The 18,926-nt window shown below is 47.7% G+C and overlaps 1 protein-coding gene across 7 annotated transcripts in view; it reads left to right on the top strand.

The window, feature by feature from the left end:
* Positions 1 to 18,926, top strand: part of Unkl (unkempt family like zinc finger) — a 45,429-nt gene that overhangs the window by 13,177 nt on the left and 13,326 nt on the right. For 5 of the 7 annotated variants that reach the window (XM_004627908.2, XM_023711727.1, XM_023711729.1 and 2 more), the window contains 6 exons: positions 1,027 to 1,162; positions 3,094 to 3,211; positions 4,774 to 4,858; positions 5,602 to 5,687; positions 10,027 to 10,089; positions 18,369 to 18,537. In XM_004627908.2, coding sequence (XP_004627965.1) covers positions 1,027 to 1,162; positions 3,094 to 3,211; positions 4,774 to 4,858; positions 5,602 to 5,687; positions 10,027 to 10,089; positions 18,369 to 18,537 — 657 coding nt within the window. The remainder of the gene's footprint in view (positions 1 to 1,026; positions 1,163 to 3,093; positions 3,212 to 4,773; positions 4,859 to 5,601; positions 5,688 to 10,026; positions 10,090 to 18,368; positions 18,538 to 18,926) is intronic. The other 2 variants (XM_023711726.1, XM_023711731.1) reach the window with 2 other exon arrangements.

Genomic DNA, 18,926 nt, shown 5'->3' on the forward strand with positions numbered 1-18,926 from the left:
TCTCTCTCTCTTTGTCTCTGTCTCTCTCTGTCTCTCTGTCTCTCTCATGTTCTCTCTCTCTCTCTGTCTCTCTCTCTCTGTTATTCTGAATCAGGTGGTACATAACTAATTCCACCTACTTAGGAGGCTGAGGCAGGAGGATTGTAAATTGAAGGCCAACCTAGGCAACTTGGCAAGACCCTGTCTCAGAAAGGGGAGGGCGTGGGATGCAGGCAGTCATGAAGGCCTTGGATTTATTCTCCAGAACCACCACAAAGAAAAGTTAGCTTTAGAGCAATTTTAAGTTACAACAAAATTGTGCAGAAGACCCACTGAGCTACATCCCTAGCCTTTTTATTTTAAGATAGGATCTCATTAAGTTGCCCAGGTATGATGTGAATTTTTTTTTTTTTTTTTTGTGGAATCGGGGATTGAACTCAGGCCCTTGTGCTTGCCAGAGAAGCACTTATTCCACTGAGCCATCTCCCCGGCCCAATGATGTGAATTTTTTTTTTTGCGGAACCAGGGATTGAACTCAGGCCCTTGTGCTTGCCAGGGCAGTGCTTATTCCACTGAGCCATCTCCCCGGACTCCTGTGATGTGAATTTTTGATCCTCCTGCCTTGGCACCCTCATTGCTGGGATTATAAGTGTGCCGAATTGTGCCTGCCTATTTAGTAGGTTCTAATATATTTGAAGAGTTGCTCAGCAATTCTGTCTAGCTTGAATATTTTAATCATTCTGAAAGGAGCTCCTTCAGTTCTTGGTACCTCTGCTCCATTTTCCATCTGTGTGTTTCTCAGCTTTGCTTGTCCCTGTGCATGGAGTTACATGAGTCCCCATGTATGAGTGGCCTCTTCCACTGCATGTTGGTATCCTTGGGTTCTTACACATGGTAGCAGGTGTCACTCCCAGCCTTGGCTTTGTAATGTATTATCATGTGGATGGGCCATTTTGGTTTATATTCTTATCTATAGACCAACAAGCAGGCTTTTGAGCCCTAGCTGTTGTGCACTTCATGGCCAGTGTCTGTGAACCTGTTTTTCAGACACTAACTTCGTGCTGGGCAGCTACAAGACAGAACCTTGCCCAAAACCTCCACGTCTATGCCGCCAGGGGTATGCATGCCCACACTACCACAATGGCAGGGACCGCCGGCGGGACCCCAGGAGGTTGCCATACAGGTGAGCTGGGACCCGGGCTGAGAGATAGTTCTTGATTCGTGTGCACTAAGTCTTTGGTCTTGCTGCTTTCAGGCCTGTGCCTGCCTCACTTTTGGTCAGATGTGGGGTGTCTGGCTTGTGCCTCTAAGTCCCTCCTCCTGTGACCAGTGCACATGTGTTGAGGGGTAGGGTGCCTTTCCAAGGCTGTTGTCTGAGTGCTACCCACTCTGCTTCTCACAGTGAGGGCTCCCTGACGACACTATGCTTGTAATTTTTTTGTTTGTGTTTTTGTTTTGTTTTTGAGGCAGGGTCTCAATCTGCAGTTCAGGCTAGCTTTGAATTCACTTCGTAGCCCAGGCTGGCCTCGAACTCGCAGTGATCCTCTTGCCTCAGTCTCCTAAGTGCTGGGTTTATAGGCCTGAGCCACCACACCTCGTTTATCATTCTTGTTCTTTTTTTTTTTTAATTTTTATTTGTGTATGTGTGTGTGGCCAGCTCAGCCCACCAGGGGGCGGGCTGGCTGGCATGTGGTGCTGGGGGATTGAACCGCGGTCCTTGTGCTTTGCTAAGCTTGTTCTAAGTAGGTGCTTTAGACCACTGAGCCATCTCACCAGCCCCCTATCATTCTTGTTCTAAAGGACAGAGCTTGTTGGAGATGAGAGGAAGAAGACCCAAACATCTGTCCCAAGGACAGGTGGGGATCAGAGGTGGGGCCCGGGTGCCCCATGCCCTGCACAGTGCTCCTACAGATCCTCCAGTTGGGAGCTCTGTCAAGCACTGGGGACCACAGTAGGAGATGCCCAAGACTTCTGTAGTCCCCTGTGTGCTTCTGCCGGTACCCCTGGTCTTGATGATAGTGATCCTTAACTGTAAGGCTGTTTGGCCATCTCTCTTACCCCTGCAATTGGGATACCTCTGGTTTTCCTGGGATGGTTGGTGGGCAGGGTACTGGGTTTTAAGGCTGAGGCCTGGCCTGGGTTTGGACCCCACTGTGATTTGTGTTCCATGAGGTCCTTTTCCAAGGCCAGTTTTTTCCCCTATCTGCTGCTCTTCTCTTTTTGCTTGGCTAGCTCCCTTTTGGTTTGAAGTCTGTACTTGGGGGTACCGGTGGGGAAATTTGGCCCAGCTACCACCAGTCCTCCTGAGGACTCCACTTGGAATGGAAATTTGTGTTTTTGAAAAAGGTCTCGGGGCCAAGGAGATAGCTCAGTAGAATAAGTGCTTACCTGGCAAGTGCAAGGGCCTGAGTTCAATCCCCGGTTCCGCAAAAAAAAAAAAAAAAAGATCTCATAGGTGAGGATTGTTCCTGTAAATCTAAATATTGTGTGTGTGTGTGTGTGTGTGTGTGTGTGTGTGTGTGTTTTAGGGAAGCGTCTACAGGATGTTTAGGGTTTCACTACTAGGTTGAACTCATAATGATCCCCCTGTTTACAGCCTCCCAAGAGCTAGGATTACAGGCTTGCCACCATGCCCAATCTCAATTGCCATCTCAGTGCACCCCTGGGGTGGGGCTGGCATGGCAGCCCACCCCAGGAATCACAAGCACTTTAATCTGCTGAGCTAGTTGGCCGGCCCTTGGAAATCTGAATAATTAAGCTGACAGTAAATACAAAAGTGACAGTAAATACAAAAGTGAAGATTCTGGTAATTCAATTTTGGTTAAGATTTTTGAATTATGAGATGAAGCCACAGATTCTGCACTTTGCAATAGCAACAAAGACAGAGCCCTTGGTACTTTTTGTGTCACTTTGGGTGCCTCTGACTCAAGCCTATAAAACTCTGTGAATAGGGAACACTGAATCCTGACCTCTATACTGGCTTCAGTTGGGTGTTCGTCTGCTCTCCTCTATCCTCCTCAGGAAGGAAATGGTCATATCAGGGGTGCTTTGCCTTCAGCACAATGGCCACGTTTAGAAAGCCCTGGATACATGGATGTATCTCTTTGTCCCCAGATCCACCCCCTGCCCCAGCGTGAAGCATGGTGATGAGTGGGGTGAACCTTCACGGTGTGACAGTGGGGACAGCTGCCAGTACTGTCATTCCCGCACGGAGCAGCAGTTCCATCCTGAGGTAGGCACTGGGCAGGGCTGCCCAGCTGGTCAGGGAGGGGTGTGGTCAGGTGAGAACTCTTCGCAGTGTCTGAGGTGTCCAAGACCCCCATCAGCTCACTAACTCACTGAAGGGATCCCAGGACTCAGTGAACACTTAGTTCACAGTGAGAGCAGGTCAGAGTTAGCCAGGGAGGAGGTGTGAGCAGCCTTCCTGCTAGAGTGGAAGAGAGTACCTGCTTGTCCCTAAGTGGTAGACCAGAGCACAGACTATGTTACCAGCAGGAATGCTGTCCCATCCTTGGTGTCCAGGGCTTTTATTGGGTATGATCACAGCTGTCTCCCGTATCTACAGAGGTCCTGTGACATCCTGTGACCCCAGCCTTACCCAGTTGCTGTGGCAAAATGAGCTGTCTAGCCATGTTGTAGCCCCCATTGCAGAGATCTTTTCTGGGCAGAATGTTCTGGGCTTGGAGGCTTCCTGGAAGGTGGGCAGGGATTGTGTGTCCATAGGAAAGTGTATCTGGCCTGCCTACTGAGTTCTTTGCTATTGAAATGTAGAAGAGTGGGGCTCCCTGTAGGGCTTCAAGGCTGTGGGAAGAGGTGTGGTAGGGAAGGAGGATCTGGGAAATGAATAGCTGTCACCCTAAGTGACATGCAGTGTAGCTGGTCATGGAATATATAGATGTGTACATTTAACAGACATTTCTTGAGCACCTGCTGTACACCCAGCACTGAGTTAGTTGCCCCTTTTTAGAAAGTGAGGAGTAGGGGAATAATTTGGCCTTCAATTTGACAGACAGTGATACAAGAACAGCCTTATCAACCCTGCTTGCTCTCCGTAGAGAAGAGGGATTTCAGGTCAGCGGCACACAGAGGAGGAACAGTGTGTTGGTCAGGCTTCCTTCACCAAAAAGGTTTAGTTAGGCCACACTTTGGAGGTTCCAGGCTGGTCAGTTGACCCTATTTCTTTTAGGCTGTGGTAAGAGTACATTGTGCTATGAGCTATGGCAGGGCAGAGCCTCTTTACAACCAGAAAGGAAAGGGAGGAAGAGGAGGGGATCAGGGTCCCACAGCTCCCTGTAAGGGGGATGCCCTCACGGCCCTAAGGGCCTCCTCCTGGCCCAGGCCCTGAAAGTTTCCATCACCTCCTTGTTGCACCCCGCTGTGTACCTGAGCCCTACCATATGGACCTTTGGGAACATCATAGATCCTAACAGTTCCATATGGTATCCTCACTTTGCAGGAGGCTCATGATTTGTTTGCTTGCTTATTTGGAGATAGGATCTCTTTCTTTTTTGGTGGAACTTGGGGATTGAACTCAGGCCCTTTAGCTTGCCAGGGAAGCACTTATTCCACTGATCCATCTCCCTGGCCCATCTGGAGACAGAATCTCTTATGTAGTTTGGGCTGGCCTTGAGCTCATGCCAGTCCTCCTGTCTCAGCCTCTTAAGTGCTGGGATTATAGGCAAGTGATAACATGTTCAGTTGAGACATTATTTGCAACTTTCTTCTCTGTAATGTAAAGCCAACTGTGGTCTTCATTTAGAAACCAAGGCTTGATTTTGTGCTTTTACTTCCTAGATCTACAAATCTACAAAATGCAATGACATGCGCCAAACTGGCTATTGCCCTCGGGGTCCTTTCTGCGCCTTCGCACATGTTGAAAGTGAGTAGACCCTGTATGGCTGCTCTTTGCTGCCATTTGTAGTATGTTGCCTTCAGTGACTACAGATTTTGGCTAGAGCTTTGGGTTACCTGCAGTGGCATGGAGAACATAAGTGGAACTCTTATGACCTCATGGATAAGAGACCTGAAGTGCCCATTTAGGCTTCCAGGGTGAGAAGGGTCAGTGCCATATTAGGGTAGACATAAACCTGGGCATGCTGAACTCAGAGAGACCTCTGCCTCAGGTAAGCTATTCCACTGGTGGTTAAATGGCACTGTCCATGTGGAGATAAGGACTCTGGAGACTAGAACAGGTGCAGCCGCTGGCCTCAGAACTTGTGTTTATCTTGGGCATGTGGTCCTAACAAGTGCTTGAGGAGGTAGACTGGCAGGACCCTACACAGGAGCCCTCTTGCTCCCACACCCCAAGGGCTCCTTCCAGCTTGCAAGTTTGCCATCCAAGTTTTATGAATGTAGTTGGAAACTTGGAAGTTTACTTTCTATTTGAGTGGGATGGCTGGTAATTTCATTCACAGTTTAGATACCAATTCTTGAATCTAAAGACTGTGAGGGGCCCTCTGGTTCCCTGATCCTGGCCTAGCTGTCCTCTCCTGTCCTAGAGAAGGGCTGTTATTAGGAGACTGTACATGCTCTCAGTTCTTAGCTCCAGAGATTTCAGAGCTCCCAGGCATATGTTATTTCAGTAGTGGCCACTCAGTGCCTGCTGCCCGCCTTTCTTGGCAGAGACCCTTGGGACAGCGAGTGACTGGGGCTGCCGAGATCTCAGCTCTGCCAGCAGCGCTTCAGCCCATAGTGGCCAGTCTGGAAATGTAAGTGCACAGTGTGGGGAGGAGGGTGAATATCACTGTTGGCAACAGAGGTGGATGTGATGTCTGGGTGATGCAGTTTAAGACAGTTTGCAACTGGAGGTTCCTGTTCCTTTTTTTTTCTTTGCGGAACCGGGGATTGAACTCAGGCCCTTGCGCTTGCCAGGCAAGCACTTATTCTACTGAGCCATCTCCCCAGCCCCATCCTGTTCCTTTTAGAAAGCGCTGGGGCCAGGGAGATAGCTGAATGGCCTAAGTGCCTGCCTGGCAAGTGTATGTCCTGATTTTGATCCCTAGTACAAAGAAAGAAAGAGGAGGGGGGAGGGGAGGGGAGGCAAATGAAGATTCCTTTTCCCTGCTCATCTGTGCAGAGCCCCCTGTGAGTGCTTTTGGGACTCATGGTTCGTGGAGGTCATTAGCAAACAGTATGATGTGGCATGAGGTCCCAGCCCTTGTCATCCCAACACGTCAAATTTTGGAAGAAGGATCATCTATCCAATAGGCACGAGAAAGGGTGACAGACAAAGCTGCTTCTTGCTCTGTTACTCACATACTGTGTGGAGTAGACTCTGCAATGGTGACTAGACATAGCATAGGACTTCAGTCAGTTTGCAGAAACTGTTATTTGCTGGGTTGTTTTTTTTTTTTTGTACTTGGGATAGAATGTAAGGCCCTGCCCTGAGCTATATTTCTCCTCACCCTTTTGAGACCAAGGTCTTGCTAAGTTGTCCAGGTTAGCCTTGAACTCATTCTAGTCCTTCTTCAGCCTTGCAAAATGCTGGAGTTTGTAGACATATACCTCCATCACACCTGGCATGCATACTTGTGTGTGTGTGTGTGTGTGTGAGTGATACAGGAGTTGAACCCAGTGCCTTCACTGACCACATTCCCAGCCCTGATACTTGCTTTAAGACCTGTGGCAGTGATGTCCAAATGCCCCTGAACTATGGGCCTGTGCACTCAAGGTAGCTGTGATGCCCAGTTGTGTCAGGGAACCCTGGGACTGGAATGCAGCTCACCAAGTCTGTAGAAGTCTCCATCCAACCCTGGAGTAGAGATCTCATTTTGGTTGCATAGATGAGGCTTCTGGTATACTGCCACTTTTCCTCTGATACCGGAGAGTCACCCTCTGTAACATTGTCCTCTGTGACAAGTTGGATACAGAGTCTGTCTGTATGCCATTTGGGCCAGGAAGGCACCCAGGGTTCTTGAGCTCCACCTCAGGGGACATAGCCAGGCCGTCTCTGAGTTTGGCCACCTCAAGGATCCTTAGTTTACAATCCAGTGTTTGGGGCTGGGGAGATAGCTCAGCAGTCTAAGTGCCTGCCTGGCAAGTGCAAGGACCCAAGTTTGATTCCCAGCACCGCATGCCATGCCGGCCCTGGAACCCTGGGCATGCTGTGCCGGCCCTGGAACACCTGTAATCCCAGTGTCAGGGAGGCTGAGACAGCAGGATCACTATGAGTCTAAACTGCATATTGAAAGCCTGTATCAAATAAATAAAAATTAAAAAAAAAGCAACCCAGTGTTTGCCCTTTTAAAATGAGCAAGTCAACCAGACATGGCACCACATACCCTTAATCCAAGAACTTGGGAGGCTGAGTCAGGAAGGTCACTGTAAGTTTGAGGCCTGCCTAGGCTACATAATGAGTTCAAGTCCTGCCTGAACTACATAGTGAGAGCCTGTCTTAAAGAAATAAAAATAAATGTCAAATACAAGACCCTGACTTCGATTCCTGGTATAGTCAATCAATCATATATAAATAAAAATAAAGTTAGTGCTTCAGTGGCTCCCACTGCACTCCTGGCTCTTCTGCTGTAGCTGCAGTAGGGCTATGTTGCTGGACTGTCCCCTGAGGTGGAACCAAAAGAGCAGGAAGCTAAGCTGCAGTGGCAGGACGGCTGGGGCTATTGGGGTTAGGTTTTGATCCTACAGGACTTTGGAAAACATTAGACCGTAGAACACGAAGACTTCAGTAAAGCTCTCCCTGTGTAAAACCAGATGTTTCCATTGAAAATGGAGGCAAGAACTTGGGAAGCTGAGGCAGAAGGATTGTTGGGAGTTTGAGACCAGCCTGAGCTACAAAGTGAGCTCAAAGCCAGCCTGAACTGCATAGCAAGACCTTGTCTCAAAAAGACTAAATAAATATAAATAAAAATGGAGGCAAGAGAATGGTACCAAGGGCTGCTGCCTATGCTCTTTGGAATTTTCATCCCTGATTCCAGACCTGGACATGGCAGAGATTACAGTGCCTGTTCCTGGGGCCCAGTGGCACCCCAAAAGCCCTAGATGGGGGTGGGACGGAAGTGAGGGCAGAGACACTGTTGGTAAAAGCTTCTGTGCAGCAATAGCACAAGGTTGTCAACAGCCCCTGGCTGCTGAAATCTTTTGGGTGCAAGGGGGGACAGCAGGGAGAGCCAGGTGCACGTTTCACTCTGCGGACCTGCCCAAAGCTAGCATGGTATTCTGCAGATTTGGAGGTGTCTATCCAAGGGAAGCAAGGAGGACCCGGGCCTGGGGCAGATGAGTCTTTCTGCATTTGGTAGTAGATGGAAAGAAGAGCAGGATGAACCCTCGGGTCTTGCCCTGTCTGGTTACTGCCAGTGTGGACACCTGTGCTTTCCTAACAAGTGCCTTGGTCTTCCCTCTGGGTCCTACTACAGACCAAGGAAAATAGGAAGCCCACTGTGGCCTGAGCTCCCGTTGTAAATTCACCTATTATACAACTGGTATAAAAATCAGACTTCTCAGGCCTGAGGCAGTTTTTATGTTGACTTTTGAGCTCTGACCAGAATCTATTGAAGCCAGGGGTGGTAGGGTACGCCTATAATCCCAGATTTACCTGGGAGAATGATGCAGGGTAATTGCAAGTTTAAGGCCAGCCTGGGTAGCTTAGGGAAACTTTGTTTTTCTTTTTCTTTTTTTTGGGCGGGGGGAGCTCTTTCTAAATAAAAAAATAAATAGGCCTGGAGATGTAGCTCAGTGGTACAGCACTTGCCTAGTACACATGAGGCCCTGGATCCAATCCAAAAAGAAAATAAGAAAGGAGTAGCAGGAGAAAAGGTGTGTTACCCATGAATGTGCCTATTGGACCTTCAGAGAAAGGAAGTAAAAACCAAAAAACCTGGAGCTTACACCATTTTTAGGTATTCTTTTTTTTTTTTTTTTTTTTTTTTGTGGAACTGGGGATTGAACTCAGGCCCTTGCGCTTGCCAGGGAAGCACTTATTCCACTGAGCCATCTCCCCAGCCCGCTTAGACCATTTTAAAAATTTATTTTAAAAAAAGAAATTATTGGGGATTAGGGAAATGGCTCAGTAGAATAAGCACTTGCCTGGCAAGCAGAAGGGCCTGAGTTTAATCCCCGGTTCTGAGGGGAAAAAAAAATTGTGTGTGTTTTTGAGACAGGGTCCTGCTGTGTATTTCAGGCTGTCGTTTTAACTCACTATGTAGTCCAGGCTTGAACTCCCAGTGATCCTCCTGTCTTAGCTTTCCAAGTGGAATTATAGGCATACACAATCACTCCTAGCTAAGACCAATTTAACAAAGAACAATAACAAGCAGACCAGCCTGACCTGATAGCGCAGGCCTGTAGTCCCAGCACTCAGGAGGCTGAGGCAGGGGACTTGTTAGATCAAGGCCAGCTTCGGCTACTTGGTGGGTTTTGAGGAGAGCCTGAGCTACATAGCAAGACCCAGTCTCTGAAAAAAACAAAATGAAGAAAAGAGAAATGGACACCAAAGAAAAAAGGGTTTGGGTCTGTAGGACAACAAACTGGAAAACTTCATTTGAATGAAATTTGTTGTATAGGCTCATTTCAGTGTCTAGTGATGAGGATTCCTTCCCCTCCTGGGGTGGGAGCGGGGAGGCCTTCACAACAGGATGGCGCATACATCCTCAAGGCAGCAGGACAGAGTGGGAGCTTTCCCTGCCTCTGCAGTTCACCATTGCCTCAACTCACAGAGGTCTCCATACAACCTGCTGCTCTGAGGGTCATGTCTCTGACCTGTAGCCATTGCTCCTTATAATTTCAACCTGAGCCTTCACCGTCGACATGGACATGACCTTGCTTGGGGTGGGCCAACATATTCTGTTCAGGGTATGTGGGTCATGTGCCCAGCTGAGACCTATGCCCAGGCATGAAGTGGAATCTCGGGAACTGGCAGAGAAGATGTGATTTGCATGCCTTTTCTGCTTCATGAGCCTTGAAGAATTGGCACTTTTTTCTTTTTTCTTTCTTTTGCATTTTCTAAATTATGAGCAAAGCTTAGGTCTGTTGCCTGTTTTCATGTGGCATTTCCCTCCCTGCCTTTTCCTAGTATGAGTGGATTTCTTGTTTCAGGCAAAACGGAGAGATTCACCTGCAGATGGCAGCCATAAAGCCAGTGAGCCTGATGGCAAGCAGGTAGGGCCCTGAGGACTATCTTCTGGGAACCTTACTGGCTACATGCATGGCCCCTAGTTAGGACTTTTCTACATAGAGGGTCCTACTCACTCTTGACTCATGTGGTTGATGTCTGTTCAGTAATTATATTTTGTTTCCATGTGTCTGTCCTTTATTTTATTGTTCAAATGTGTTTGTGTCATTCCTTGGATAAAACACAACACTCTGAGTGGGGAAATGTAGGATGCTATTCTAAGCCTGATGTATTAGGTACAGCCGCTATAACAGAGCCCCACAGAGAGGATGGCTTAAATAATGGACCATAATTTCTCTCAGTCCTGGAGGCTGGAGATTCAAGACCAAGGTGAGATGAAGATTGGTTTCTCCTGGCATCTCTGTCCTGGCTCACAGACATTGTCTTATTATGTCTTATTACAGGGTCCTCCCATGGTCATCCCTCTTGTGTGTTTGTGTCCTAACCTCGTCTTTATTTGTTTATTTTGTGTTTTTGAGACAGGGTCTCGCTATGCAGCTCAGGCTGGCCTCGAGCTCACTTTGTAGCCCAGGCTGGTCTTGAACTCTCAGTGATCCTTCTTCCGCCTCCCGAGTGCTGGGATTACAGGTGTGGGCCACTGCGCCCAGTTTATTTTTTTAATTTTTCTTTTTTTTTTTTTTTTTTTTTTAAGGCAGAGTCTAACTGCCCAGGCTGGCTTCAAACTTGAAGTGATCTGCCTGCTTCAGCTCCTCTGAATGCTAGGATTACAGACATTATAGCCTTGACCTCTGCTAGGACACTAGCCTGATCGAATTAGGGTTCCCCCTGTGACCTTATCTTAGCTTAATTATGTCTATGAAGACTCTATGGACAGATAAGGTCATATTCTTATATCCTGGAGGCTAAGACTCCTACACAAGGATTTGGGGACATCATTCAGCCCCACATCTGCCCTTAAAGAGTCTGACTTGGTTTCCCAGCTGGACGTGTCCTTGTCTCATGTGTTTAGTTTAATCTCAAACTCTTAGACTGGGTCATGTAGTGAGACCCAGTCTAAAACAATGCACCTGCCTCAGGAGTTTCCCAGCTGTGCTGCCTGTTGTTGTCCCTTGAGATTCTGTTTCCCCTCCTCAGAAACATGGCTGGCAGGGGTTTGTATACCCCCAGACTGAGGCTTCTCCCCAGTAACTTCCATGTATTGGTGCAAACTAGGTTACCTATTTTGAGAAACAGGATTTTTTTTGACACCATTGCCCTGAGCATTCAAGGGACCATACTTGTTTGTTTTCCCTCTGAAAGAGCAGCGAGTTCATTGAAGGCTTTGGAGGTCCTGGAGTGGGCGTGGCCTAGCAGTGAGCTGGGGATAGACACTGTCACTTCCTCTCCTGAGAGTTTTAGGCCTCCTCTCCATGTTTGTGCTGTCCCACCCTGGGGCATCTCACTAAGGAGCTGCTGCAGAACAGCCATAGGGCACAGTGAGCTCCTGCCCTGTTGCCCCGTGGCCTCTGCTTTCCCATGCTGAAGCTCTCCAGCACCCTTCGTGCCATTCTGCCACTTTCCTATTAATAACTCAGGTGACCCTTTACAGATTTTAGTAACCAAGTTTTTTTTTTTTTTTAGTTTGTTTTGTTTTTTGTGGCCAGCTCAGCAGGGCAGGGCTGATGCAGCATGTGGTGCTTGCCTAAGTAGGCACTTTAGATCACTGAGGTATCTCGCTGACCCAACTAAATGCTTTTTATTTATGTATTTATTTTTTAAAAATACTTTTTAATAGAGGTACTTACTTTGTTTTTTAAGATAATACACACTTAATAGTTGATAGCATGTATAAATATTACTGTTATGCCCATTGGAAAAACAAAAATTCACATGACTTATTACTTTATATTGTGATATCCACTTTAGTATGGTTGTCTAGAATCAAGTCTTCAGTGTCTCTGAGGTCTCCAGTGTTTACTTGACTACTAAGAACATTTGAAGTCATTTTGAAGATTAGCGGTAGGAAGCTTGGTGTGGTGGTGTGAGCCTCATATAAATCTCAGTGCTTGGTAGGCTGAAGCAGGGCAATTGAGAGTTCAAGGCCAGCCTAGACTATGTAGTGAGACCTTATAGAAACAGGAGCCAGGAATGGTGATGTACACCTGTAAGCCCAGCATTTGGGAAACTAAAGAGAGTTTGAGGCCAGCTTGAGCTGCATAGTGAGACCCTATCTCTCAAAGACAAAACACATCCAGGTGTGGTAGCACATACTTGTAATTGTAATCCCAGCACTTGAAGGCTGAAGCAGGAGGATCCATGTAAGTTTGAGGCCAGCCTCAACTACATAGTAAGACGTTGTCAAAAAAAAAAAAAGGAAAAAAATCTGGCCCAGTGGGCAGATGGGTGGAGCTTGATAGTAACCCTTGCTACAAGTAAAAAACAAAAACAAAACAAACTAAAAAAAAAAAAAACAAAAAACCATACATACAACACAACACAGCTAAGCATGGCAGTGCATATCTGTAATCCCAGCAGTTTGGAGGCTGAGACAGGAAGATGGCTTCAAGTTCAAGGCCAACCATGACTACATAAGTAGTGAGTTCAACAAATTAAGATACAGTCTCGAAAAAAAAAAAAAAAGAAAAAAAAGAAATTAGTAGGAGGGGCTGGGGAGATGGCTCAGTGGAATAAGTGCTTCCCTGCCAAGTGCAAGGGCCTGAGTTCAATCCCTGGTTCCACCAAAAAAAAAAAAGAAAAAAAGAAATTAGTAAGAGCCAGGCACAGTGGTATATACTTGTAATCCCAACATTCTGAGGCTGAGGCAGGGGAATTGAGAGTTTGAGGTTAGTCTGGGTCATGTAATGAGACCCAGTCTAAAACAAAACATTAAAATGAATGTATTACACACACACACACACACACACAAAGAGGAAAGAAACCCACGTGTAACATTAAGAATGTGAAATGTCTGTAAGCCAAGCCCGATGGTGCACACCTGCAATCCCAGCACTTGGGAGGCAAAGTTAGAGACCGGCCTCTGCTACCACATGAGTTCGAGGCCAGTTTCAACTACATAGTGAGATCCTGTCTCAGAAAGGAAAGCAATGGGGGCTGGAGAGATGGCTCAGTGGTCTAAAGCACCTACTTGGAACAAGCTTGGCAAAGCACAGGGACCGCGGTTCGATCCCCCAGCACCACATGCCAGCCAGCCGCGCCCCCTGGTGGGCTGAGCTGGCCACACACACACACAATAAATAAATGTTAAAAAAAAAAAAAAAAAGAAAGGAAAGCAAAACAGAAAGCAAAAAAAGTGAAATATGTTGGGTATGGTGGTGCACAAGCGCCTGGCTGGCAAGCATAAGGTCCCGAGTTTGATCTCCAGTACCGAATGCCATGCCATCCCTGAAACTCAGCACGGTAGTGCACACCTGTAATCCCAGCACTTGGGAGGCTGAGGCAGAAGAATCATCATGAGTTTGAGGCCAACATGGGCTACAGCTTGAGACCAGCCTGAACTGCATAGTGAGACTCTGTCTCAAAAAAACATAAATAAATAAAAAGACAGATGGTGAGGGTATGGAGGGACCAGAACCTGGGTGTACTGCTGGTGAGAGTCAAGTGCTGCAGCTCCTTGACAGTACTGTGCAGATTCCTCACAGTTCTGGAGAATCACTGTATAAGCCAGGAATTTTACTTGTGGGTGTGTCTCCAAAAGAGTTCAAAAGTGAGGACTCATTCACAGTGGCACTATTGTCACAACTAAAATGTGTAACCAACGCTAGTGGCTTGTACTCATTGGTAGATGAATGGATAAAAGAAAGTGGTTTGGGTGCCAGGAGGTAGCTTGGCAGTCTAAGTGCTTGCCTGGCAAGTGCAAGGACCCGGGTTCAATCCCTGGTACTACATGCCATGCCAGCCCTGAGCCAAGCCAGCCATCAAGACCAGGCCTGGTGGCATATGCCTATAATCCTAGCAATGGGGAGGCTGAGACAGGAGGATCACTAGAGTCTGATCTGCATAGTGGACCCTGTACCAAATAAAGATTAAAAAAAAAAGTGGTCTAGTATTACTCAGCCTTCAAAAGGAAAAACATTCTGATGCATGTGTATGTGTGCTAATCAGCTTGGGCTATTGTTAAATTCCACAGACTGGCTGGGACGGTAGTGCACACCTGTAATCTCAGCACTCAGGTGGCTGAGGCAGGAGGATTAGCCTGAGTTTGAGGCCAACCTGAATTGTATAGTGAGACCCTGTTTCAAAACAATAAAAAATTTTCACAGACTAGGCAGTTTGAACAATAGAAATACATTTCTTTATGATTCTGGAGGTTGAAATCCCAGCTGAGGGTCTTAGCAGGCTTGCTTCTTTCGAGCTTCATGTGGGCTCACATTCCATCTTTCCCATGCCCTCACAGATGAACAGATGATCCCTTTTGTTTTGTTTTTTGTTGTTTCCTTTTTTTTTTTTGCATAACCGGGGATTGAACTCGGGTCCTTGTACTTGCTAAGGAAGCACTTATTCAACTGAGCCATCTCCCCAACCCCTGTTGTTTCCTTTTTTGAGACATAGTTTCATTATGTAGTTCCTCTTTGTTGTTTTTTTTTTTTTTAAAATGTATTTATTTATTTGATACAGGATTGGCCAAATAGCTCAGGGGATTAAAGCGCCTGCAAGCAGGCACAGGGGTGGGGAATTCAATCCCCAGGCCTGCTGTGCTGGCCCCACCCCCCGGGCACTGAGATGGCAACTGAGACTGGGCTTGGTGGTGCACACCTGTAATCTCAGCTCTTGGGAGGCTGTAAACAGGCGGATCACCATGAGTCCCATCTAGTAGTGAGATCCTGAGCATCCTGTAGACCCTTCCCTAAAAAAAAAAAAAAAAATTGGTACAGGGTCTCACTAAGCACTCAGACTCCCCTCTGCTGGGATTACACATGTGCACCACCACACCCAGTTTTGGTAGCTGACTTGGCGAGGTGATTGAATTTGTGTCCTTGTGTTTGCTAGGCAGGCACTTGGACTGCCAAACTATCTCCTCAGCCTGTTTTTTTGTTTGAGACAGGGTCTCACTGCATAGCCCAGGCTGGCCTCAAACTCCTGGTGATCCTCCTGCTTCATCCTCCCACATGCAGGGACCCTATGGACCTCACAGGGTCATCCCTTTGGTGCACATTTTCCTGGTCTCTGCTTCTTCTCCTAAGGGTGATTGTCCTGTAGGGCCCATGTCATGACAGTGGTTCATCTCAGTTCCCTCCCACAGGCCTTTAGGGGTAGGGCTTCAACATAGGAATCTGGCAAGCAAAAACAGTTCAGTCTGAGATATGGACATCACATCAAATGATATAAGGTAGTTGTAAAAAGATAAATACCTCAGAAGCTGGATGCCAGGCAGGGGAATGAGTGGATAATGTTCAGTGGGCTCAAGGTTTTAGTGGGAAAGATGGGAAGAGTTCTGGAGCTGAAGTGCACATTTAGAAGTAGTTAAGAGGGTAAATTTTATACCAAATATTTTACCATGAGAACAACAGAAGTGGAAACAGATGCAGACAGACAGAGCTGGTGTTGGGTGGAGGCCTCGTGTCTTCCATGGCTCCTTTCTTGCCCCAGCCTGGTGTGTTTGACTCTCCCATTGATGGGGATCCTTATGCTGAACCCACTGTGGAGGTGCATCTGTAGTCCTCATGGCCTAGGGAAAAGGACCAGTGTGGATGTTAGTGATTTTGAGAGTTAAGTGGTTTTCCAGTGTCCTTGGAAGGCGTCCTCCCCTGGTGTGATTCTTTTGGAGGTGGGGAGAAGTTACTTGTGTCTCCTCCCTCCTTTTTTGAGGTAGGGTCATTGTGGGCTTTGGGGATCAGTCAAGGCTGAGCCTCTCTCCTGGGTCCTCTTAGGTTGTAGTTCCAGGTGGGCTAATGCAGAGGGCTGAGCATGGCCCATCCCCCTGCTCACTCTGGGGAGGTAGGGCTGCAGCAGGGGGAGGATACAGAGTTCTGGGGTGTGGGCTTCAGCTATAAGGGGGGCCTACGGTGTCTCCAGGTGCTGGGGGGCACATGCTGCAGTGTAGTGGGGCTCACTTGGAACCACAGCTTCTCAGGCTGCTCTTTGTACCTTGAGCTGCCTGAGCTCACCTGCGGGCTGCGGGGAGCTGCAGTCTGACTTGGCTGTGCCCTGGCAGTCCTTGCAGTAGAGCTGCTTTGGTGGTGGATTTAGCAGGAGCATCACACCCTGCCCCTCCCATCACGGGCAACAGTCATGCTGTCTTAAGCAGAGAATACTAGGTAACTATTTCTGCCAAGTAGACTCTCCAGCACTTTAAGGGATACACTTTCTCTCTCATTTGAGAAGTGCCCACACCTCCAGGTAGATTCCAGAATTAGATTCAGGTGAAGGCTAAGAATCTGCATGGCAGGTTGAGGAGTGCAGAATATCCTTGAATGTGATCATGACCCAGGACAGTAGTCTTTTGGTAGGACATAAGGTCCTAGCCGTCTTGAGTGGCTCTGAGTAGGACATAAGTTCCCAGTCATCTTGAGTGGCTCTGAACCCCAGTGGATTTGGTTCATTTTTGTGGCCTGTGGACCTTGGCTAAGCTTGAGGGCTGAGAGGAGACCAGTACCTGGGGGCATCCCCATCCATGGTCTGTTACTGTGTTTGTTGCTGGTACAGAACATCTGATTTTTCTCTGGTCTGTGTCCCTCTTGGTGTGGAGTGACAGGCACCTTTATGGGGCCCTGCCTGCAGGAGGGCAGACTGCTTCCTGTCCCAGGAGGAGTCCCAGATGGGGGCCATCCCCCCTTTAGGGGAAACTTCCACATTATCAGTACTTCGTATTGTATTGCTGCTTTTGCCAGTTGGGTATGAAATAAGAGATGATAGGAACTGCTGCTTTTTTTTTCTTTCTTTGATGAGAGCTACATTGTGCTTCTTTCTCTAGAATTTGAAATTTCTGATGTCCATATGCTCAGCTGAGCATCCCCAGATGCACTTGGACCCAATGCAGGCATCTGTGAGCCAGAGCCAAGGGGAGATTCTGCTTAGGGTGAGGAAGGAGGGCATCCAGTGGTAGCTTCACTGAGGACCTGTGAAGAAAGTGGTTCCCCTGCCTAAAAAAAAAAAAAAAGAAGGGGCTGGTGAGATAACTCAGCGGTCTGAAGCTCCTGCTTAGGCAAGCTTGCAGGGACTGCGGTTTGATCCTCAGCACCACATGCCATACCAGCCCCGCCCCCAGAGTGGGCTGAACAGGCCACAAAAGAAAGTAGTTTCCTGGCCTAGCAGTGAGTTGTGGAATAGCCTGGCCCCATCCACAATCTGCCTGAGAGTGTGGGGTGGCAGCCCTCACCCCCAGATGTGCAGTTGGAGCTGATTGCTCTCAGGACCCATCTCTAGGGCTCTGTGGTTGGGTCAGAAGCCTGGGGCCAAGGAAGTGTCCAAGGAAAGTTACTCTATGTTGGACTCTGTCCCTTGTGAGATCTGCATTGAGTTTTTTATATTTGGGCATTTTTTTTTTTTTAACTCAAACTAGAGACACCACCCACTTTGTGTCCCACTTCGATGTGTCCACTCATCCACTGCATGAAGGTAATTTTTACATTTTGAAGTAAAGCTGGAGTTCAGGCTGTTTCAACTTCAAAGATATCTGTGTGAAACTCATTCTGACGTGGCTGTGACTTGTGACTTGGCCTTTCCTAGCTGAGCTGCTGTGTGGGATGCCATAGCACTTTGTGGTTCATTTCTGTTGTTTTTCTCTTGGACACTGACTTCCACATTACCAGTATGTAGTATTGTATTGCTGCTTTTTGTCTGTTTTATATGAAATGAAATGATAGGAATTGCTCCATTTTTCACCTTCTTTGAGGGGTAAGGAAACATGGGAAGAAGGATCAGGCATGGTAGTACACACCTGTAACTCCAGACTTGGTAGGCTCAGGCAGGAGGACTGCCAAAAGTTTGAGGCCAGCCTAATCTCCATAGCAAGACCTTGTCAAGAAACACAAAGTAAAATAAAATAAAAGCATAGGAAGTGGTGTTCCTGGCCTTCCACCCATGTCCCCACAACCCCAGGATGCTCACAAGGATAGCTAGTATTTAGCCTGAACCATTTCTGCCCCTGCCAGGTTGATTTGAGGATTACCTTCTGCAGGGAAACTCAGCAGACATTGTCAATATGCCATTCTCCTGCCTTAAGCAAGCTGGCAGGGACTGTCCCTCATGGTCAGCATGCTTCAATGCATAGTTCATGTCCCCTTGAGATACCAGAAGCTACACTAATGTGATACTGCTGTCCCTTGGGCAGGGCACTTGCTCATGGTGTTTGTATGTTTTTGAACAGAACCATCTTGCTGTGTTCACAGTGGTTCATCCACTGGCCCCCAGCATAAGCTCCAGTGTGGCATCCAGCCTGGCATCCAGTGCTGGCTCAGGTAGCTCCTCCCCCACTGCTCTGCCCACCCGTGGTCCTGTGGCTGACCCAGCTGGCAACACCGTGGAGGCTGTCCTAGGTAAGTCCCACCTTTCTCTTCTCTCCTACTGGCCACCTCTGCACCTGCACCTACTCTGAAATGTTTAGGAATAGTTGTTTCTGTTGAAAAGCCAGATGTGTGGTTTTGATAGTCCTCTTGTCATTCTGGTTGTGTTGTGTGCTAAGTATGGTGGGCCCAGGAGGACAAGAATCATGGTCACCTAGCCTCCCCTAAATCAGAGGGGGCAGTGCCTTCTTCCTAGAGGCCATTGCAGAATAAGGAAGCTAATAGAATGAAAGTTGGGTGGGGGCAGGGTGAAGCCTGGAGCCAGCAGACACAACTGTCAGGGGCCGGGGCGATGGCTCAGTGGAATAAGTGCTTCCCTGGCAAGCACAAGGGCCTGAGTTCAAGCCCTGGTTCCACAAAAA

Source organism: Octodon degus, unplaced genomic scaffold (assembly GCF_000260255.1).
Source record: "Octodon degus isolate 3935 unplaced genomic scaffold, OctDeg1.0 scaffold00021, whole genome shotgun sequence".
In the NCBI taxonomy this organism is placed as follows: domain Eukaryota; kingdom Metazoa; phylum Chordata; class Mammalia; order Rodentia; family Octodontidae; genus Octodon; species Octodon degus.